The sequence below is a fragment of the Hemitrygon akajei genome, chromosome 21, assembly GCF_048418815.1.
Source record: "Hemitrygon akajei chromosome 21, sHemAka1.3, whole genome shotgun sequence".
Lineage (NCBI taxonomy): Eukaryota > Metazoa > Chordata > Chondrichthyes > Myliobatiformes > Dasyatidae > Hemitrygon > Hemitrygon akajei.
In genome coordinates this window covers 4,689,598-4,714,588 of record NC_133144.1, presented here as the reverse complement: position 1 = coordinate 4,714,588, position 24,991 = coordinate 4,689,598, and the positions used below count along the sequence as shown (strand labels likewise).

The 24,991-nt window shown below is 43.5% G+C and overlaps 1 protein-coding gene across 1 annotated transcript in view; it reads left to right on the top strand.

Moving 5' to 3' along the window:
• The window catches only part of LOC140714052 (transient receptor potential cation channel subfamily M member 1-like), a 104,285-nt gene extending 85,734 nt beyond the window's left edge, over window positions 1–18,551 (top strand). The window contains exons 6-7 of the mRNA XM_073024740.1: window positions 10,085–10,256; window positions 18,373–18,551. Coding sequence (XP_072880841.1) covers window positions 10,085–10,256; window positions 18,373–18,551 — 351 coding nt within the window. The remainder of the gene's footprint in view (window positions 1–10,084; window positions 10,257–18,372) is intronic.
• Window positions 18,552–24,991: the final 6,440 nt, after the last annotated feature.

The following is a 24,991-nucleotide window of genomic DNA, read 5'->3' as shown; positions in this document are numbered from 1 at the left end:
CACCCTCACTGTGTTCAAACCAGTGTCACATTGTAGTCCAACACCCTCACTGTGTTCAAACCAGTGTCACATTGTCATCCAACACCCTCACTATGTTCACACCTGTGGCACATTGTCATCCAACACCCTCACTATGTTCACACTAGTGGCACATTGTCATCCAACACCCTCACTATGTTCAAACCAGTGGCACATTGTCATCCAACACCCTCACTATGTTCACATCAGTGGCACATTGTCATCCAACATCCTCACTATGTTCAAACCAGTGTCAAATTGTAGTCCAACACCCTCACTATGTTCACACCAGTGGCACATTGTCATCCAACACCCTCACTATGTTCACACCAGTGGCACATTGTCATCCAACACCCTCACTATGTTCACACCAGTGGCACATTGTCATCCAACACCCTCACTATGTTCACACCAGTGGCACATTGTCATCCAACACCCTCACTATGTTCACACCAGTATCACATTGTCATCCAACACCCTCACTATGTTCACACCTGTGGCACATTGTCATCCAACATCCTCACTATGTTCACACCAGTGGCAAATTGTCATCCAACACCCTCACTATGTTCACACCAGTATCACATTGTCATCCAACACCCTCACTATGTTCACACCAGTGGCACATTGTCATCCAACACCCTCACTATGTTCACACCAGTGTCACATTGTCATCCAACATCCTCACTAGGTTCACACCAGTGGCACATTTTCATCCAACACCCTCACTATGTTCACACCAGTATCACATTGTCATCCAACACCCTCACTATGTTCACACCAGTGTCACATTGTAGTCTAACACCCTCACTGTGTTCACACCAGTGTCACATTGTAGTCCAACACCCTCACTGTGTTTAAACCAGTGTCACATTGTAGTCCAACACCCTCACTATGTTCAAACCAGTGTCACATTGTAGTCCAACACCCTCACTGTGTTCAAACCAGTGTCACATTGTAGTCCAACACCCTCACTGTGTTCAAACCAGTGTCACATTGTAGTTCAACACCCTCACTGTGTTCAAACCAGTGTCACATTGTCATCCAACACCCTCACTATGTTCACACTAGTGGCACATTGTAATCCAACACCCTCACTATGTTCAAACCAGTGGCACATTGTCATCCAACACCCTCACTATGTTCACACCAGTGGCACATTGTCATCCAACATCCTCACTATGTTCAAACCAGTGTCAAATTGTAGTCCAACACCCTCACTATGTTCACACCAGTGTCACATTGTAGTCCAACACCCTCACTATGTTCACACCAGTGTCACATTGTAGTCCAACACCCTCACTATGTTCACACCAGTGGCACATTGTCATCCAACATCCTCACTATGTTCAAACCAGTGTCAAATTGTAGTCCAACACCCTCATTATGTTCACACCAGTGTCACATTGTAGTCCAACACCCTCACTATGTTCACACCAGTGGCACATTGTCATCCAACACCCTCACTATGTTCACACCAGTGGCACATTGTCATCCAACACCCTCACTATGTTCACACCAGTGGCACATTGTCATCCAACACCCTCACTATGTTCACACCAGTGTCACATTGTAGTCCAACACCCTCACTGTGTTCAAACCAGTGTCACATTGTAGTCCAACACCCTCACTGTGTTCAAACCAGTGTCACATTGTCATCCAACACCCTCACTATGTTCACACTAGTGGCACATTGTCATCCAACACCCTCACTATGTTCACACCAGTGGCACATTGTCATCCAACATCCTCACTATGTTCAAACCAGTGTCAAATTGAAGTCCAACACCCTCACTATGTTCACACCAGTGTCACATTGTAGTCCAACACCCTCACTATGTTCACACCAGTGGCACATTGTCATCCAGCACCCTCACTATGTTCAAACCAGTGTCACATTGTCATCCAACACCCTCACTATGTTCACACCATTGGCACATTGTAGTCCAACACCCTCACTGTGTTCAAACCAGTGTCAGATTGTAGTCCAACACCCTCACTGTGTTCAAACCAGTGTCACATTGTAGTCCAACACCCTCACTGTGTTCAAACCAGTGTCACATTGTCATCCAACACCCTCACTATGTTCACACTAGTGGCACATTGTCATCCAACACCCTCACTGTGTTCAAACCAGTATCACATTGTCATCCAACACTCTCACTATGTTCACACTAGTGGCACATTGTCATCCAACACCCTCACTATGTTCAAACCAGTGGCACATTGTCATCCAACACCCTCACTATGTTCACATCAGTGGCACATTGTCATCCAACATCCTCACTATGTTCAAACCAGTGTCAAATTGTAGTCCAACACCCTCACTATGTTCACACCAGTGGCACATTGTCATCCAACACCCTCACTATGTTCACACCAGTGGCACATTGTCATCCAACACCCTCACTATGTTCACACCAGTGGCACATTGTCATCCAACACCCTCACTATGTTCACACCAGTGGCACATTGTCATCCAACACCCTCACTATGTTCACACCAGTATCACATTGTCATCCAACACCCTCACTATGTTCACACCTGTGGCACATTGTCATCCAACATCCTCACTATGTTCACACCAGTGGCACATTGTCATCCAACACCCTCACTATGTTCACACCAGTATCACATTGTCATCCAACACCCTCACTATGTTCACACCAGTGGCACATTGTCATCCAACACCCTCACTATGTTCACACCAGTGTCACATTGTCATCCAACATCCTCACTAGGTTCACACCAGTGGCACATTTTCATCCAACACCCTCACTATGTTCACACCAGTATCACATTGTCATCCAACACCCTCACTATGTTCACACCAGTGGCACATTGTCATCCAACACCCTCACTATGTTCACACCAGTGTCACATTGTAGTCCAACACCCTCACTATGTTCACACCAGTGGCACATTGTCATCCAACACCCTCACTATGTTCACACCAGTGGCACATTGTCATCCAACACCCTCACTATGTTCACACCAGTGTCACATTGTAGTCCAACACCCTCACTGTGTTCAAACCAGTATCACATTGTCATCCAACACCCTCACTATGTTCACACCAGTGTCACATTGTCATCCAACATCCTCACTAGGTTCACACCAGTGGCACATTGTCATCCAACACCCTCACTATGTTCACACCAGTATCACATTGTCATCCAACACCCTCACTATGTTCACACCAGTGTCACATTGTCATCCAACATCCTCACTAGGTTCACACCAGTGGCACATTGTCATCCAACACCCTCACTATGTTCACACCAGTATCACATTGTCATCCAACACCCTCACTATGTTCACACCAGTGTCACATTGTCATCCAACATCCTCACTAGGTTCACACCAGTGGCACATTTTCATCCAACACCCTCACTATGTTCACACCAGTATCACATTGTCATCCAACACCCTCACTATGTTCACACCAGTGGCACATTGTCATCCAACACCCTCACTATGTTCACACCAGTGGCACATTGTCATCCAACACCCTCACTATGTTCACACCAGTATCACATTGTCATCCAACACCCTCACTATGTTCACACCAGTGTCATGTTTATCATTCAACATGCTCACTATGTTCACACCAGTCACACTTGTTGTTCAGCACCTTCACTGTGTTCAGATTTGACTGTGTTCCAAATGCCATGTTCTTTCCCTTTCACACTGATTGCCATAGTTTAGTGAATCCTCTCTATATTGTCTTCTGTACTCACAATCCTGATATTATTAACAGAAGTTTGGAAAAATAACTTGCTGTAATCTCGCCCAAATTGTTGATATAGATTGTGAACAGCTGGACCTAAACATGATCTCCTGACATGCCCCACTCAGTACAGCTTAGGCAACAGAGGAAATCCATCTTACTCTCTCTGCTTTCTGTCCAGTTTTCAGTTCTCACTGTATCTTCACATCCATGAGCTGTAAGCATGTTGACTACATCATGCAGAACTGCTTTGTAAGCCATTTGAAAATCCAGTGTCCTCTGGCTCCCACTTTTCTATTGTACTGGAACACCAGATTAACATAATTTCTTTTGCATAAATTCATGTTGACTCTGTTCAGCTCTGGAAGTTTGTGGTTGCTGAGCTTGGCAAAATGCTTGCAGGTGTTTCTGCTCTAATTGAGAAGCCATTGTCAGTGCACAGTTAAGGGTGTTGTCTCCTCAGAAGGTCGGTTTAGATACTCCTCCGGGGTACGAATGGGTATTGGTTAGACGTTGTGATCTGGTTGGCTGGTTCAAAACACTGTGAAAGTAGAAGATTCTGATTGGCTAGCTTTGAGGGAGGTCTGTTGGAAGTGGCTGCTTCACTGTCCAGATCCTGAGATTACTGGTGATTCATTGATTGTTGGCCTTGCTGTTTTTTCTTTCCTCCATAAGGGTTCATATACAGAATCGATGTCAATGTGTTTGTAGATGGGTCCTTCTTTAGAGAAATAAGCTTCAAGAAATCTTGTTTTTTTCTTGTTCTTCCTTGAGTCAAGATTGGCTGTCGTCCAGTTGAAATGGTGTCACTATTTTTCGTCACGCAATCTTGCTGTCATTTCCGAGATGTTCTTTACATATAGCAATATAATTCATTTATTCATTGTTAGTGTAAGACCATAAGACATAGAAGCAGAATCAGCCCATCGAGTCTTCTCCACCAGTCCATCATGGCTGATCCCAGATCCCACTCAACCCCATACACCTGGCTTCTCGCCATATGTTTTGATGTCCTAACTGATCAGGAAACGATCAACTTCTACTTTAAGTATATGCATGGACTTGGCCTCCACTGCAGCTGTGGCCGAGCATTCCACAGATCTATTTCTCTCTACTAAAAAAAATCCTCCTTACTTCTGTTGTAAAGGGTTGCCCCTCAGTTTTGAGGCAGTGCCCTCTAGTTCTGAATATGCCCATCATAGGAAATATCCTCTCCACATCCACCCTATCTAGTCCTTTCAACATTCGGTAGGTTTCAATGAGATCCCCCTGCATTCTTCTAAATTCCAGTGGGTACAGACCCAAAGCTGCAAATGCTCCTCATCTTTTAACCCCTTCATTCCTGGAATCATCATTGTGAACCTCCTCTGGACTCTCTCCAATGACAACTCATCTTTTCTGAGATAAGGGAACCAAAACTGTTGACAATACTCATAAGTGCGTACTGACTAGTGTCTTATAAAGGCTCAGCATTATCTCCTTAGTTTTGTATTCCATTCCCCTTGAAATAAATGTCAACATTGCATTTGCCTACTTTACCACAGACTCAACCTGTAAATTAATCTGCTGGGAGACTTCTAAGTCCCTCTGCACCTCTGATATTTGAAACTTCTCTCCATTTAGATAATAGTCCACACTATTATCAATAGTTCCTTTGACCAAAATACATTATCATACGTTTTCCAACAATGTATTCCATCTGCCACTTTTTTGTCCATTCTTCGAATTTGTCTAAGTCCTGCTGCAATCGCATTGCTTTCTCAGCACTACCTACCCCTCCACCTATCTTCATATCATCTGCAAACTTTGCCACAAAGTCATCAATACCACCATCTTAATCATTGACAAACAATGTGAAATGTAATGGTCCCAATACTGATCACTAGTCACCAGCAGCCAACCAGAAAAGGACCTCTTTATTCCCACTCGCTGACTCCTATCTGTCAGCCATTTCTATATACATGCCAGTATCTTTCCTAAAACAGCATGGGATTTTATTTTGTTAAGCAACCTCATGTGTGGCATCTTATCAAATGCCTTCTGAAAATCCAAGTAAATGACATCCACTGCCTCTCCTTTACCCACGCTGCTTGTTACTTTCTCAAAGAACTCTTAACAGATTTGTCAGGAAAGATTTCCTTTTACAGAAACCTCAATGATTTTGTCTTGTTTTATTATTAGGCTCCAGGTACTCTGAAACCTCAACTTTAATAATAGACTCCAACACTTTCCCAACCACTGAGATTAAACAATCTGGCCTATAATTTCATTTCTTTTGCCTTTCTCACTTCTTAAAGAGTAAAGTTTGTGATCTTGTGCACTTTGTGATCTATTCCCAGAAACTTCAGCCATCCCTGCTCTGCCATCATCTCTGCCCGTATCCTCCTCCAATGCACCTGGGCAAGCTCCTCTCTCATGCCTCTGTAATTCCCTTTATTCTGTTCTGATACAGATACATGTGACTTGTGTTTCTCCCTCTCAAATTGCAGTATAAATTCAATCATATTATGATCACTGTCTCCTAAGGGTTCCTTATCATAAGCTCCCTGCCACACCACTGCTTATGCCTTCCTGCCTGTCCTTTTGATACGAAGTGTATCCTTTGATGTTAAGCTCCCAACTATGGCCTTCTTTCAGCCACGACTCAGTGATACCCACAGCGTCATACTGACCAATCTCTAATTGTGCCACAAATTTGTCCACCTTAATCCACATTTAAATACACCTTCAGTCCCGCATTCTTCACCCTTTTGAATTTTGCCTCTGTGGTACATTTTAACTCTTTGCTCTGTGCATTTGTTCCCAATCATTGGCTTGTCCTTCCTTACATTCGTGTTACACCTATCATCTACTTGTAAACCTGCTGGCTCGTCTTCAGCTCTATCATACTGGTTCCCATCTCCCCTGCCATATTAGTTTGAACCACTCCCAACAGCTCTAGTAAACCTGCCTGCAAGAATATCGGTCCCCCTCGGATTCAAGTGTAAGACCTTTTGTACAGGTCCCACCTGCCCCAGAAGAGATCTCAATGATCCTGAAATCTGAATCCTGCCCCCTGCTCCAATTCTTCAACCACACATTTATCCTCCACCTCGTTCTCTCCCTATCCTCACTGTCGCATGGCCTAAGCAGCAATCCCAAGATTACTACCCTTGAGGTCCTGCTTCTCAGCTTTCTTCCTAACTCCCTGTATTCTGTTTTCAACACCTCCTCCCTTTCTCTACCTACATTGTTGGTACTAATATGTACCACAACTTCTGCCTGTGCACCCTCCCTTTTCAAGATATTGTGGATGTGTCCAGAAACATCTCGGATGATAGTTTGGAGGCAAACTACCATCTTTGTTTCTTTTTTGCATCCACAGAATTGCCTATCCATCCCCCTGACTATAGAGTCCCCTATAACTACTACCATCCTCTTCAGTTCCTGCCCCTCAGAGCCACAGAGCCAGGCTCAATGTCAGAGTCATCCCTCCTAACAGTACTTAAAATGGAGTACATGCCACAGGGGTGCTCTCCACTACTGACGCTTCCTCCTTCTCTCTCCTGACAGTCACCCATTTATCTGTCTGCTGTAGCTTTGGGGTGACTACCTCCCTGTAGTTCTTGTCTATCACTGCCTCACTTTCCCTAGTGAAGCACCTTCAGATGAAGTTACTTTGATATCTATTTTGTTGAAAGGTCTGGAAGAGGCGCTTTTCTTCTTCCAATCCTATATGTGTGGTGTTGTAATGGGACAATCCTCTTGAATAAAGTTTTCAAGCAGCTTTGTTTCTGAAACTTTTGGTGATTGCTACTGAAGTTCAGCATTTCATCGGTGTGTGTTGCTTTCCTGTATACTAGTGTCTGTAATTGACCTGCAGTAGTTCTCTTGATAAGAACATCCAAGAATGCAAGCTGGCTTTCCTTTTCAATTTCCCTTATGAACTTTATGTCATTAAAGGCATTATTTAGCAGTTGATGTGTTCTTTGTACATCATTTCCCTTGTTCACATAGCACACCCGGAGTTTGGATTTGATTTCTGGTATTATTGCATCTTCTAATTTCTGCATTATGACTTCGGCAACTAGGCCAGAGACAGAAGATCCCACTGGTGCACCTTTCATCTGTTCATCAATTTCTCCATCAGTCTTGATAAGCACAGATTGAGAAGTTCACAAATGCCTTCTTTGTGAGTGTCCGGCTTATTGATTGTTCTCTATTCAAATGGTCTGTAACTGTTTCTCGTGCAAATTTCAAATTGACAGACGTGCACAGTGATGTGACTTCAAAGGAAACCATTGTCTTGTCATCCTCCATTTATATATTCTTGAACTTCTTCAGAAATTGTTTAGTGTTGTTGGTTGACTGTCGGGATTCAGCTATCAAATGTTTCAGCTGTCGCCACATTTCCTTTGAAAGTGCCTCAAGGTTGTAACTCCAAATATATAAACTACACGAACAATGAGTAAACAAATTGTATTGCTGTACATAAAGTACGTCTTGGAAATGACAGCAAGACTGCTTTAGCAACACAACATCACAGTTGCACACAAACCGACTGCAACTTTGAGGAGGAACCTATCAAAACCCAAAGAGCAACAAAATGAGACTGATAGATCTACAAAATCCAATGTAATGTCTGCAACAAGGACTACATTGGTCAAACAGGAAGAAAACTATTGATCAGGTTACACAAGCGTTGGTTAGTGAACAGAAGGCACAATCCACTCTTGCTAGTATCAGCTCATGAAGAGGTCATGAGGTTAACATATGAGGAGCGTTTTGGCAGCTTTGGGTCTGTACTCACAGAAATTTAGAAGAATGTGGGGGGATCTCATTGAAACCTACCAAATGTTGAAAAGACTAGATGGGGTGGATATGGATATGTTTCCTATGGTGGGGGAACTAAAGGGCACAGCCTCAGGGGCAATCTTTTAGAACAGAGGTAAGGTGGATGTTTTTTAGCCAGAGAGTGGTGAATCTGTGGAATGTTCTGCCACAGAGTGCAGTGGAGGCCAAGTCCGTGGGTATACTTAAAGATGGAAGTTGATTGTTTTCTGATCGGTCAGGGCATCAAAGGATATGGTGAGAAGGCAGGTGTATGGGATTGAATTGGATCTGGGATCAGCCATGATAAAAGGCAGAGCAGACTCAGTGAGCTGACTGGCCTAATTCTGGTCCTGTGTCTTATGGTCTCATGGAAGGAGGACTCCATTTCAACAGGACAACAGTCAGAGTCTTGGCTCAATGAAGAACGAGAATTTCTCGAAGTGTGGTTCTCTACAGAAGGACCCATCAAAAAACACATCAACATCGATCTGGGAAATGAATCCTTATGGAGGAAAGAGAAACAGCAAGGTCAACAATCAATGAATCACCTGTAATCTCAGGATCTGGACAGCGACAAACCTCCCTCAAAGCTAGCCAATCAGAATCTTCTACTGTTCATGGTGTTTTGAAGCAGCCAACCAGAGCATGACATCTAACCAATATCTATTCAGACCCCTGAGGAGTATATAAACCAAGCTCGGTGATCAACCAAACTTCCAAATAGCCAACTCGAGCGACCAGTATCCCACAATCTGTTCAGCTCTGTAATTCTGTTCAAGATATTTTGTGTTATACACTGAGGTGAGCTATGTCTGAGGATCTTGAGTAATAATGATGTGGGTAGGATAGGTGAATATACAAATCATTTTGACAAGGCAAATGGACTGATCAACAGGCGGGGCCCTGGGCTGACCACCAGCAGCTGGGCGGTGTGGGGGGTGGGGGAGCTTGAAATAACAAGCAGTGGGGTTGGTGGTTGGGAGTAGGGGTGTGGGGTATGGGGGCAGCTTGAGGGTAATGAACAGTGGGGAGGGACTTGTTGGGGTTAAGGGAGGAATGACTCATTTATTGGCTGTCTGACAGAATCAACTTTACAGTTTACAGAGTGCAGGACTGAGAGAAAGTAGTAATTCTCCACTTGGTCCACTGAGAGGGGGTGGCTGCTTCTTTCCAAGGTTGGTGAAATTCTCACTCACCAGAGAAAGTTAATTGTCACGTGAGAACCCAGAGCCAGGAACTGGAGACTGGTCACTGACTCAGAGTCCAGCCACTTGATTGGGCTCTGATCATTGAGAACAGGGGTTCATGGGGGGCAGGTGGAAAATGGTCACAGAGCTGTCAGGAATCTCTATTTGTTAGGTTTAACCAAGAGATTAGGGCACTGGGTATCAGTCATGGCAGTCACAAAGTAGGGGTTAAAGATTGCCTGAGAGGTGAGGGGTTACAGTGAGTTGGGTCATGGTTCACATATCACGGTTTGGTCACTCACAGCTAAGAGGCCACTGATGTTTATTTCTGTTCCAGGTCACCAGACCTTATCAAACGATGTCAAACCCTCTGAGCAAACTGACTGTGCTGAGCAGCACGCACTCCCACTTCATCCTGGCTGATAATGGTACGCTGGGCAAGTACGGAGCAGAAGTCAGGCTCCGGCGACAGCTGGAGAAACATGTTTCCCTGCAGAAAATCAACACACGTAAGCAAGTTTGTAGCACTGAGCGCGCTAGGCAGGGTGTGGGCTATACTGGAGCAAACTCCCCATTACTCTATGACTTGTGGGTTTCTCTTTCTCATCCTGTGCCTGGGAATATGAAAAGGCAGTGAAGAGAAAGGATCACTCAGCCGTCATCAGCTCAACCTTCCTTTTGAGCCGTGCAATCACATTCTTGGCTAGAGTGGTACCTGACTGCAATGGTGGGATTTAAATTTACTGAATCGTCAGTTTGAGGTTTTTATTTTCAAAAGTATACTTTACTTGTGTGCAATAAACACAATTAGCAGCACGCACGCATCTTCTGCTCATTCTTTGTACTAGAAAACCAATCCTTTGAAAGTGGTGACAGAAGATTGGAAGGCGTAGAATCTTTAGTATTAAAAAATGTAAGGGAAAATAGACTAATGGGAGCAGCAGTGCCAATCAAAACTATTAAGTCCCCTTGAAATTTTCTTGTTTCATTGGTTTACAACATTGAATCATGCTGGATTTAATTTGGCTTTTTGGACACCGATCAACATAAAAACATAGAAACATAGAAAACCTACAGCACAATACAAGCCCTTCAGCCCACAATGCTGTCCAAACCATGTACTTACTTTAGAAATTACCTATGGTTACCTATGGCCCTTTATTTTTCTAAGCTCCATGTACCTATCCAGGAGTCTCTTAAAAAACCCTATCGTATCCACCTCCATCAGCGCCACCAGCAGCCCATCCCACACACTCACCACTCTGCATAAAAAAACTTAACCCTGGCATCTCCTCTGTACCTACTTTGAAGCACCTTAAAACTGTGCCCTTTCATTTTAGCCATTTCAGCCCTGGGAAAGAGACTCTTTCGTGTCTAAGTGAAAACAGATCTCTACAAAGTGATCTAACTTAATTACAAATATAAAACACAAAATAATTGATGCATAAGCATTCACCCTTTCACATCAGTATTTAGTCGATGCACCTTTGGCAGCAATCACAGCCTTGAGTCTGTGTGATAGACTCTACCAGCTTTATACATCTGGACACTACAATTTTTCTCCATTCTTCTTTACAAAACAGCTCAAGTTTTGTCAGATTGCATGGGGATCATGAGTGAACAGCCCTTCTTAAGTCCAGACACAAATTCTCAATTGGATTGAGGTCTAGACTCTGACTTGACAACTCCAGGACATTAACTTTGATGTTTTTAACCATTTCCTGTGTAGATTTGGCTTTATGCTTGGGGACATTGTCTTGCTGAAAAACAAATGTTCTCACAAGTTGCAGTTCTCTTGCAGACTGCATCAGGCTTTCTTCCAGGATTTCCCCTGTATTTTGCTGAATTCATTTTACCCTCGACCTTCACAAGCCATCCATGGCCCACTGCAGTGAAGCATCCATATAACCATATAACAATTACAGCACGGAAACAGGCCATCTCGGCCCTTCTAGTCTGTGCCGAACGCTTACTGTCACCTAGTCCCACCGACCCATAACCCATAACCCTCCATTCCCTTCCTGTCCATATACCTATCCAATTTTACTTTAAATGACAATATCGAACCATGCCTCCACCACTTCTACTGGAAGCTCATTCCACACAACTACCACTCTCAGAGTAAAGAAGTTCCCACTCGTTTTACCCCTAAACTTTTGCCCCCTAACTCTCAACTCATGTCCTCTTGTTTGAATCTCCCCTACTCTCAATGGAAAAAGCCTATCCATATCAACTTTATCTACCCCCTCATAATTTTAAATACCTCTATCAAGTCCCCCCTCAACCTTCTACGCTCCAAAGAATAAAGACCTAACTTGTTCAACCTTTCTCTGTAACTTAGGTGCTGAAACCCAGGTAACGTTCTAGTAAATCTACTCCGTACTCTCTCTATTTTGTTGATATTTTTCCTATAATTCGGTGACCAGAACTGTACACAATACTCCAAATTTGGCCTCACCAATTCCTTGTACAATTTTAACATTACATCCAAACTCCTATACTCAATGCTCTGATCTATAAAGGCCAGCATACCAAAAGCTTTCTTCACCACCCTATCCACATGAGATTCCACATTCAGGGAACTATGCACCATTATTCCTAGATCACTCTGTTCTACTGCATTCCTCAATGCCCTACCATTTACCATGTATGTCCTATTTTGATTAGTCCAACCAAAATGTAGCACCTCACACTTATCAGCATTAAACTCCATCTGTCATCTTTCAGCCCACTCTTCTAACTGGCCTAAATCTCTCTGCAAGCTTTGAAAACCTACTTCATTATCCACAACACCACCTAGCTTAGTATCATCTGCGTACTTGCTAATCCAATTTACCACCCCATCATCCAGACCATTAATGTATATGACAAACAACATTGGACCCAATACAGTTCCCTGAGGCACACCACTAGTCACTGGCCTCCAACCTGACAAACAGTTATCCACCACTACTCTCTGGCATCTCCCATCTAGCCACTGTTGAATCCATTTTACTACTTCAATATTAACACCTAACGATTGAACCTTCCTAACTAACCTTCCGTGTGGAACCTTGTCAAAGGCCTGACTGAAGTCCATATAGACAATATCCACTGCTTTACCCTCATCAACTTTCCTAGTAACCTCTTCAAAAAATTCAATAAGATTTGTCAAACATGACCTTCCACGCACAAATCCATGTTGACTGTTCCTAATCAGACCCTGTCTATCCAGATAACTATATATACCATCTCTAAGAATACTTTCCATTAATTTACCCACCACTGACGTCAAACTTACAGGCCGATAATTGCTAGGTTTACTCTTAGAGCCCTTTATAAACAATGGAACCACATGAGCAATACGCCAATCCTCCGGCACCATCCCCATTTCTAATGACATTTGAAATATTTCTGTCAGACCCCTGCACTAACTTCCCTCAAGGTCCTAGGGAATATCCTTTCAGGATCCGGAGATTTATCCACTTTTATATTCCTTTAAAGCGCCAGTACTTCTTCCTCTTTAATCGTCATAGTTTCCATAACTTCCCTACTTGTTTCCCTTACCTTACACAATTCAATAGCCTTCTCCTTAGTGAATACCGAAGAAAAGACATTGTTCAAAATCTCCCCCATCTCTTTTGGCTCCACACATAGCTGTCCACTCTGATTCTCTAAGGGACCAATTTTATCCCTCACAATCCTTTTGCTATTAATATAACTGTAGAAACCCTTTGGATTTATTTTCACCTTACTTGCCAAAGCAATCTTGTATTTTCTTTTAGCTTCTCTAATTTCTTTCTTAAGACTCTTTTTCCATTCTTTATATTCCTCGAGCTCCTCATTTACTCCATGCTGCCTATATTTATTGTAGATATCTCTCTTTTTCCGAACCAACTTTCCAAAATCCCTTGAAAACCATGGTTCTCTCAAACTTTTAACCTTTCCTTTCAACCTAACAGGAACATAAAGATTCTGTACCCTCAAGATTTCACCTTTAAATGACCTCCATTTCTCTATTACATCCTTCCCATAAAACAAATTGTCCAATCCACTCCTTCTAAATCCTTTTGCATCTCCTCAAAGTTAGCCTTTCTCCAATCAAAAATCTCAAATCTGGGTCCAGTCCTATCCTTCTCCATAATTATATTGAAACTAATGGCATTGTGATCACTGGACCTGAAGTGCTCCCCAACACATACCTCCATCACCTGACCTATCTCATTCCCTAACTGGAGATCCAACACTGCCCCTTCTCTAGTTGGTACCTCTATGTATTGCTGCAAAAAACTATCCTGCACACGTTTTACAAACTCCAAACCATCCAGCCCTTTTACAGAATGGGATTCCCAATCTAAGTGCGGAAAATTAAAACCTCCCACAATCACAACCCTGTGCTTACTACAAATATCTGCTATCTCCTTACAAATTTGCTCCTCCAATTCTCGTTCCCCATTAGGTGGTCTATAATTCAATCCTATAAGTGGTACTACACTTTTCCCATTCCTCAATTCCACCCAAATAGTCTCCCTAGACGAGCCCTCTAATCTACCCTGCCAGAGCACCGCTGTAATATTTTCTCTGACAAGCAATGCAACACCTCCTCCTCTTGCCCCTCCGATTCTATCACACCTGAAGCAACGAAATCCAGGAATATTTAGTTGCCAATCACACCCCTCCTGCAACCATAGCATGATGCAGCCAAACCATACTTCATAGTAGGGATGGTATGTTTTTGATGATGTGCAGTGTTTGGCTTACGCCAAACATAGCATTTAATCTGATATCCAATTTTGGTTTCAACAGAGCATAGGACCTTCTTCCAGCTGAGTTCAAGGTCTCCCATATACCTTCTGGCAAACTCTAGCCAAGATTTCATGCGAGTTTTTTCAACAGTGTCTTTCTCTTTGCCACTTTCCCATAAAGCTGTGACTGGTGAAGCCCCTGGGCCACATTTGTTGTATGTGCAGTATCTCCCATCTCAGCCACTGAAGCTTATAAATCCTCCAGAATTGTCATAGGTCTCTTGGTGTCCTCCCTCACTAGTCCCCTTTTTTACAAGGTCACTCAGTTTTTGAGGATGGCCTGCTCTAGGCAGATTTACAGCTGTGCCATATGTAGATAAGCAAGCCAATAATATAACAGAGATACAAAATAAAAGTAAAAGAGAGGTGAAATTGGATATCAGACCACTGGAGAATGTCGATGGACAAAGAATGGTGAATGAACTTAGTAAGTATTTTGAGTCAGTTTTCACTGTGGAAGACACCAGGAGGGTGCTAGAAATTCAAGAGTGTCCGGGGGTAGAAGTGAGTGTAGTTAAAGAGATGGTGCTTCGGAAGCTGAAAACTTTGAAGGTAGGTATTTAACCTGGACCAGATGGACTACAGCTCAGGGTTCTGAAAGAGGTTTCTGAAGAGATTGTGGAGATATTAGTACAGTTAGCCCTCCTTATCCGCAAGTTCCGCATGTGCGAATCGAGAAAACCCGGAAGTGCTCTTCCAGCACTTGTTGTTCGAGTATGTACAGACTTTTTTCTTGTCATTGTTCCCTAAACAATGCAGTATAACAACTATTTTACATAGTATTTATATTGTATTAGGTATTATAAGTAATCTAGAGATGATCCAGATCGGAAAAAATCGGAAGTTCTCTTACTAAGTAAGTCGTAGCAGCTACATCGTGTATTATTTAGTGTCAGTTAGTCAAACGTTTGTCTTAGTATATAGTATATATTTTACCTTTCTATGCATATAGATATATGATAGGATAAAAACTTATAGGATAAAAAACCCAAAACTCCAAAACCCAATAATTAAACCACTGCGTTGCTTAGTAATAATCGTAGCTTTCATCGGGGCAGGGCCTTTCTCACTTTATCCTTTAAAATTGTTCCGATTGTTGAGCAACGTAGCCTAACGCTTTTCCAATGACCGATGGCGTTTCACCTCTTTCTGATCACTTTATTATTTCCACTTTATTTTCAACTGTGGTCGTGATAATTTTTGTGAACAGAAACACTGTGGATTCAGAGCTCCGCTGCTGGGTCCTAATGTCCACTGCACTGAGACAGGTTAAATAAGGTCTGGGGTTCCACTGGGTCCTAAGGACCACCGCATTGAGACAGGTTGAATAAGGGACTTGAGCATCCGCATTTTTTGGTATCCGCGAGGGGTCCCGGAACCAATCCCTCGCGGATAAGGAGGCCGACTGTAATGATCTTTAAAGAATTACTAGATTCTTGAATGATTCTGGAAGACTGGAATATTGGAAATGTCACTCCACTCTGTAAGTAGGGAGGGAGGCAGAATAAATGAAATTATAGGCCAGTTAGCCTGACCTCAGTGGTTTCTTTATGTTTAGGAAATAGTCTGCACATTTATTTTTACTACCAAAGTGCATGACCATGCATTTTCCAACATTGTATTTCATTTGCCACTTTCTTGCCCATTCTCCTAATCAGTCCTTCGGTATTCTACCTATTTCCTCAAAACTACCTGCCCCTCTACCAGTCTTTGTATCATCTGCAACCTTGGCAACAAAGCCATCTATTCTATCATCTAAATCATTGATATACAGTACAAAAAGAAGTGATCCCAACACTGACCCCTGCGAAACGCCGCTAGTCACTGACAGCCAACCAGAAAAGGATCCTTTTATTCCCACTCACTGCCTTCTACCAATCAGCCAACACTTTAACCATATTAGTAACTTTACTGCAATATCATGGGCTCGTAACTTAGTAAGCAACCTCGTGTGGCCACAAAGTACACTGCAGATGCTGTGGTCAAATAAAAACGTACAAACAAGCTGGATGAACTCAGCAGGTCGGGCAGCATCCGTTGAAAGGAGCAGTCAATGGATGCTGTCCGACCTGCTGAGTTCATACAGCTTGTTTGCTCATGTGTGGCACCTTGTCAAAGGCCTTCTGTAAGTCCAAATATACAACATTCACAACATCCCCTTTATCTATCCTACTTGTAATCTCCTCAAAGAATTCCAACAGGTTCGTCAGGCAAGATTCTCCCTGAAGGAAACCATGCTGACTTTGTCTGATCTTGTTCTGTGTCACCAAGTACTGCAAAACCTCATTTATAACAATTGACTCTTACATCTTCCCAACCACTGAGGTCAGGCTATCTAGTCTATAAGTTCCATTCTGCTGCCATCCTCCTTTCTTAAAGAGTGGAGTAATATTTGCAATTTTCCAGTCCTCTGGCACTATGCCAGAGTCCAATGATTTTTGAAAGATCATTTCTAATGCCACTATGGTCTCCAACTCTACCTCTTTCAGAACACTAGCGTGCAGTTCCTCTGGTCCGGGTGATTTATGTACTTTTAGGTCATGGAACTTCTTGAGCACCTTCTCTCTCATAATAGTAACTCACCCACTTCTCTTCCTTCACACACTACAACATGAGCAAGACATACTGCTAGTGTCTTCCACAATGAAGACTGATGCAAAATACTCATTTAGGTCATCAGCCATCTCCTTGTCCCCCATTATTATTTCTCCTGCCACATTATGTAGTGGCCCTATATCCACTCTCATTTCTTTTATTTTTAACTTATTTGAAAAAATTTTTACTATCCAGTTTGATATTATTTGCTAGCTTGTTTTCATATTTAATCTTTTCCCTTCTAATGATGTTTCCATTGCTCTCTGTAGGTTTTTAAAAACTTCCCAATCCTCTGTATTCCCACTAATTTTTGCTTTGTTGCATGCCCTTTCTTTTGCTTTTACAATAGCTTTGACTTCCCTTGTCAGCCACGGCTGTACAGTTTTACCATTTGAGTATTTCTTCACTTTTGAATACACATGTCCTGTACCTTTCTCATTTTTCCCAGGAATGCACACCATTTGCTGCCCTGCTGACATCTCTACCAGCAGTTTCCTCCAATTTACTTTGCCCAACTCCTGTCTCATACCACTGTAATTTCCCTTACTGCACTGAAATACTGCTATATCAGACTTTTAGGCAGAGATTGATAGGTTCTTGATTGGACCTGGCATCAGAGGTTACAGGGAGAAGGCTAGTGGGTGGTGCTGAGGAGGGGAAAAAAGGATCAGCAATAGTTGAGTGGCAGAGCAAACTGGACAGGCCAAATAGCCTAATTCTGCTCCTATGTCGTATGGTCTAATGGAATCATCAATCCTGGATATCAGGAGTGGTGTAAGTGGAGTGTGGAATCCCTGCAGACAATGTTCGGTGCAGACAGTGAAGGGGCGTCAACGGTGCCATGGTCAGTGTGTGTGCCCCCCCATTGCTTCTTATTTATTAATAGCTAAATTTCCTGCTTGACTTATGTCAAAATCTAGTGACCTTGGTTTGAGATTGAAAAGTTAAAGATAAGCTTTATTTCTATGTTGAAACATTGAGCGAATGTGTCATTATGTCAAATCAAATCTGGAAGGATTGTGCTGCACAGTCTGCAGCCTAGCAGGCCACAGCACACTGACCCTAGCTATGCATCTTTGGAAGGTGGAAGAAACTGGCTCACCCAGAGGAAACCCATGTGGTCACAGGGAAAACGTACAGATATAAGTAGGGATAAAATCCCAATCCTACAAGTGTGTAATGCATTGCACTGACTAAGACAGCACAGTGCCATACCCATTTACTGACCTTTCTGTGTCTTCTCCAGGTCTCGGTCAGAGAGTACCAGTAGTTTGTCTGATTGTGGAAGGTGGTCCAAATGTGATACCAATGGCATTGGAGAACCTGCGGGAAGAGCCCCCAGTGCCCGTGGTTGTCTGTGATGGCAGTGGAAGAGCTTCTGACATCCTCGCCTTTGCACATAAGTACTCTGCAGATGGAGGGTAGGTCATAATTCACTCAGCATCCTCACTCAAACACTCACAATTTCTGATCACTCAGCATCCTCGCCCAAACACTCACAGATCTTCAATCACTCAGAGTCCTCACACAGTCACTCACAGTCCCCAATCATTCAGTATCAACACCCAAACACTAACAGTCCCCTAATCACTCAACATCCGCACCTGAACACTCACAGTCCCCAATCAATCTCCATCCTCACTCAAACACTCACAGTCCCCAATCACTCAAAGTCCACAAAAGACACTCACAGATCCTCAATCACTCTCCATCCTCACCCAAACACTCACAGATCCTCAATCTCCATCCTCACCTAAACACTCACAGTTCCTCAATCACTCTCCATCCTCACCCGAACACTCACAGATCCTCAATCTCCATCCTCACCTAAACACTCACAGATCCTCAATCACTCTCCATCCTCACCTAAACACTCACAGATCCTAAATCACTCTCCATCCTCACCCGAACACTCACAGATCCTCAATCTCCATCCTCACCTAAACACTCACAGTCCCCAATCACTCAAAGTCCACAAACAGACACTCACAGATCCTCAATCACTCTCCATCCTCACCCGAACACTCACAGATCCTCAATCTCCATTCTCACCTAAACACTCACAGTTCCCAATCACTCAGTGTCCATGCCCAAACACTCACAGTACCCAATCACTCCCTAGTCTCACACAAACATGCACAGACCCCAATCACAGTGTTCATACCGAAACACTCACAGTCTCCTAACACAAACACTCACAGTCCCCAATCACTCAGTGGCCACACACAGACACTTACCGTATGCAATCACTCTCCATCCTCACCCAAACACTCACAGTTCACAATCACTCATTGTCCACACACAAACACTCACAGTTCACAATCACTCATTGTCCACACACGAACACTCACAGTCCCCAATCACTGTGTTCACACCAAAACACTCACAGTACCTAATCAATTTCCATCCTCACTCAAACACTCAGTCCCCAATCACTCAGTCCACAGACACTCACAGATCCTCAATCACTCTCCATCCTCACCCAAACACTCACAGATCCTCAATCTCCATTCTCACCTAAACACTCACAGTCCCCAATCACTCAGTGTCCACACACAAACACTCACAGATCCTCAATCTCCATCCTCACCTAAACACTCACAGTTCACAATCACTCATTGTCCACACACAAACACTCACAGTCCCCAATCACTGTGTTCACACCAAAACACTCACAGTCCCCAATCATTCAGTCTCCTGACACAACCACTCACAGTTTCCAATCACTCAGTATCCACACCTAAACACTCACAGTTTCCAATCACTCCCCATCCTCACCCAAACATTCACAGTCTCCAAGCATTCAGTGAACACACACAAACACTCAGAGTCCCAAATCACTCTCTATCCTCTCCCAAACACTGACAGTTGCCAATCACTCAGTGTCCACACAGAAACACTCACATTCCCCAATCACTCAGTATCATAGAACCATAGAACATTACAGCACAGAAACAGGCTTTTTGGCCCCTCTTCGCTGTGCTGAACCATTTTCTGCCTAGTCCCACTGACCTGCACCTGGGCCATATCCCTCCAAACACTCCTCATCCATGTAACTGTCCAAGTTTTTCTTAAATGTCAAAAGTGAGCCCACATTCACCACTTCATCTGGCAGCTCATTCCACACTCCCACCACTCTCTGCGTGAAGAAGCCGCCCCCCCCAATGATCCCTTTAAACATTTCCCCCTTCACACTTAACCCATGACCTCTGGTTTTTTTCTCTCCTGGCCTCGGTAGAAAAAGCCCGCTTGCATTCACTCTATCTATACCCATCATAATTTTATACACCTCTATCAAATCTCCTCTCATTCTCCTACGCTCCAGGGAATAAAGTCCTAACCTATTCAACCTTTCTCTGTAATTCAGTTTCTCAAGTCCCGGCAACATCCTTGTAAACCTTCTCTGCACTCTTTCAACCTTACTAATATCCTTCCTGTAATTAGGTGACCAAAACTGCATACAATACTCCAAATTCGATCTGACCAATGTCTTATACAACCTCTCCATTTCATTCCAACTCTTATACTCAATACTTTGATTTATAAAGGCCAGTGTACCAAAAAGCTCTCTTTATGACCCTATCTACTTGTGACGCCACTTTTAGGGAATTATGTATCTGTACTCCCAGCTCCCTCTTTCTACTGCACGCTTCAGTGTCCTACCATTTACTTCGTATGTTCTACCTTGGTTTGACCTTCCGAAGTGCAATACCTCACACTTGTCTGCATTAAACTCCATCTGCAATTTTTCAGCCCATTCCTCCAACTGGTCCAAATCCCTCTGCAAGCTTTGAAAACCTTCCTCACTGTCCACTACACCTCCAATCTTTGTATCATCAGCAAATTTGCTGATCCAATTTGCCACATTATCATCCAGATCATTGATATAGATGACAAATAACAATGGACCCAGCACTGATCCCTGTGGCACACCACTAGTCACAGGCCTCCACCCAGAGTAGCAATCCTCCACTACCACTCTCTGGCTTCTTCCATTGAGCCAATGTCTAATCCAATTTACTACCTCTCCATGTATACCTAGCGACTGAATCTTCCTAACTAACCTCCCATGTGGTACCTTGTCAAAGGCCTTACTGAAGTCCATGTATACAACATCCACTGCCTTCCCTTCACCCACTTTCCTGGTAACTTCCTCAAAAAACTCTAATAGATTGGTTAACCATGTCCTACCACACACAAAGCCATGCTGACTTTTTCTAATAAGTCCCTGTCTATCCAAATACTTGTAGATCCTATCTCTTAGTATTCCTTCCAATAATTTACCTACTACCGATGTCAAACTTACCGGCCTATAATTTCCCGGCTTACTTTTTGAGTGTTTTTTAAACAACAGAACTACATGAGCTATCCTCCAATCCTCTGGCACCTCACCCGTGGATATCGACATTTTAAATATTTCTGCCAGGGCCCGTGCAATTTCAACACTAGTCTCCTTCAAGGTCCGAGGGAATACCCTGTCAGGTCCTGGGGATTTATCTACTCTGATTTGCCTCAAGACAGCAAGCACCTCCTCCTCTTTAATCTGTATAAGTTCCATGACCTCCCTACTTGTTTGCCTTGTTTCCATTGACTCCATTCCAGTTTCCTTAGTAAATACAGATGCAAAAAACCCATTTAATATCTCTCCAATTTCTTTTGGTTCCATACATAGCCGACCACTCTGATCTTCAAGAGGACCAATTTCATCCCTTACTATCCTTTTGCTCTTAACATACCTGTAGAAGCCCTTAGGATTATCCTTCTCCTTGACTGCCAAAGCAACCTCATGAATTCTTTTAGCCCTCCTGATTTCTTTCTTAAGTATTTTCTTACTCTTTTTATACTCCTCAAGCATCTTATTTCCTCCCTGTTGCCTATACATGTTATACATCTCTCTCTTCTTCCTTATCAGCGTTCCAATATCCCTCGAGAACCAAGGTTCCTTATTCTTATTCATTTTGCCTTTAACCCTGACAGGAACATACAAACTCTGCACTCTCAAAATTTCTCCTTTGAAGGCCTCCCACTTACCAATCACATCCTTGCCAGAAAACAACGTGTCCCAATCTACGCTTTTTAGATCCTTTCTCATTTCTTCAAATTTGGCCTTTTTCCAGTTTAGAACTTCAACCCGCAAATTGAAACTAATGGTGTTATGATCACTGGAACCAAAGTGTTCCCCTACACACTTTTGTCACCTGCCCAAACTCATTTCCTAATAGGAGATCTAATATTGCATCCCCCATAGTTGGTACATCTATATATTGATTTAGAAAACTTTCCTGAACACATTTTACAAACTCTAACCCATCTGGACCTTTAACAGTATGGGAGTCCCAATCAATGTGTGGAAAATTAAAATCTCCGATAATCACAACTTTCTGTCTCCTGCAGTTGTCTGTTATCTCTCTGCAGATTTGCTCCTCTAGTTCTCGCTGACTATTGGGTGGTCTATAATACAACCCTATTAATGTGGTCATACCTTTCCTGTTTCTCAGCTCCACACATATGGCCTCAGTAGACAAGCCCTCTAATCTGTCCTGCTGAAGCACTGCTGTAATATTTTCCCTGACTAGCAAAGCCACCCCCACCCTTCATCCCTCTGCCTCTATCACGTCTGAAACATCAGAACCCTTGAACATTGAGCTGCCAGTCCTGCCCCTCCTGTAGCCAAGTTTCAGTAATGGCTATGATGTCATAATTCCATGTGTCAATCCACGCCCTCAGCTCGTCTGCCTTCCCCACAATACTCCTGGCATTGAAATAGAGACACCTCGGAAGATTATTATCACCACACACAAACCTTCAATTTGTGACTTTGCATGAACTACTAACATCATTTATTTTTACCCCCATTCCACTATCTACTCTGGCACTCTGGTTCCCATCCCCCTGCATATCTAGTTTAAACCCTCCCCAATAACACTAGCAAACCTCCCTGCAAGTATATTGGTCCCCCTGTAGTTCAGGTGTAACCAGTCTCTCTTGTACAGGTCCCACCTGCCCCAGAAGAGGTCCCAATGATCTAGAAATCGGAAACCCTGCCCCTACACCAGTTTCTCAGCCACATGTTCATCTGCCAGAGCATCCTACTCTTACCCTCACTGGCACATGGCACAGGTAGCAATCCGGAGATTACTACCTTCAAGGTCCTGTTTTTCAACTTCCTACCAAGCTGTCTGTACTCACTCTTCAGGACCTCCTGACTCTTTCTACCTATGTCATTGGTACCGATGTGTACCATGACATCTGGCTGATCACCCTCCCATCTCAGAATGTTGTGTACATGATCAGAGACATCCCTGACCCTGGCACCTGGGAGGCAACAAACCATCCGGCAGTCTCTATCACGACCACACACAAACACTCTCAATCCCCAATCACTCAGTGTCAACACCCAAACACTCACAGTGCCCAATCACTCAGTGGCCGCACACAAACATTTACCATCCCGAATCACTCTCCATCCTCACCAAAACACTCATAGTTCACAATCACTCAGTGTCCACACACAAATACTCACAGTCCGCAGTCACTCTGCATCCTCACACAACCACTCACAATCTGGAATCACTCCCCATCCTCACCCAACACTCACAATCCCCAATCACTCAGTCTCCACACCCAAACACTCACAGATCCTCAATGACTCAGAGTCCACACACAAACACTCATAATCCCCTAATCACTCAATGGCCACACCGAAACACACACAGTCCCCAGTCACACTGCATCCTTACCCAAACACTCACAGTCCCCAATCATTCAGTATCCTAACAGAAACACTCACAGTCCCCAATCACTCAGTGGCCACACACAAACACTCACAGTCCCCAATCACTGTGTCTACTCCGAAACACTCACAGTCTACAATCGCTTAGTGTCCACACACAAACACTCGCAGTACCAAATCACTGTGTTCACACCAAAACACTCACAGTCCCTGATCATTCAGTCTCCTGACACAACCACTCACAGTCTCTAATCACTCAATGGCCACACACAAACACTTAAAGTTCCCAATCACGCTCCATCCGCACCCAAACACTCACAGTCCCCAGTCACTCAGTGTCCACAAAAAAATATTAAATTAAAATTAAAATTAAAATCACAGTGTCATTACCCAAATTCTCGCAGTCGCCAGTCACTCATTATCCACACACAAACACTCACAGTCCCCAATAACTCAATCTCCACACCCAAACACTCAGAGTCCCCAATCACTCAGTGTCCACACAAAAACACTCACAGTCTCCAATAACTCAGTGTCGACACAGTCCCCAATGACTCTCCATCCTCACCCAGTCACAGATCCCAATCATTCAGTGTCAACACCCAAACACTCACAGTCCCATATCACTCAGTGTCCTCACTCAAACTCTCAGAGTCCCCAATCACTGAGTGTCTACACGCAAACATTCACAGTCGCCAATCACTCAGTGTCTACACACAAACACTCACTGTCCCCAACGACTCTCCATCCTCACCCAAACACCCACAGTCCCCAATCACTGTGTTCACACTAAACACTCACAGTCCCCAATCACTCCCCATCCTCACCCAAACACTCACTGTCCGCAATCACTATGTCCACACACAAACACTCAGAGTCCCTAATCACTCTCAATCCTCTCCCAAACAATGACAGTCACCAATCACTCAGTGTTCACACATCAACACTCACATTCCCCAATCACTCAGTGTCCACACACAAACACTCACCGTCACCAATCACTCTCCATCCTCACCCAAACACTCACAGATCCTCAATGACTCAGATTCCACACCCAAAAACTCACAGTTCCATAATCACTCAATATCCACACCCAAACACTCACAGTCCCCAATCAATCAGTGTCCACACA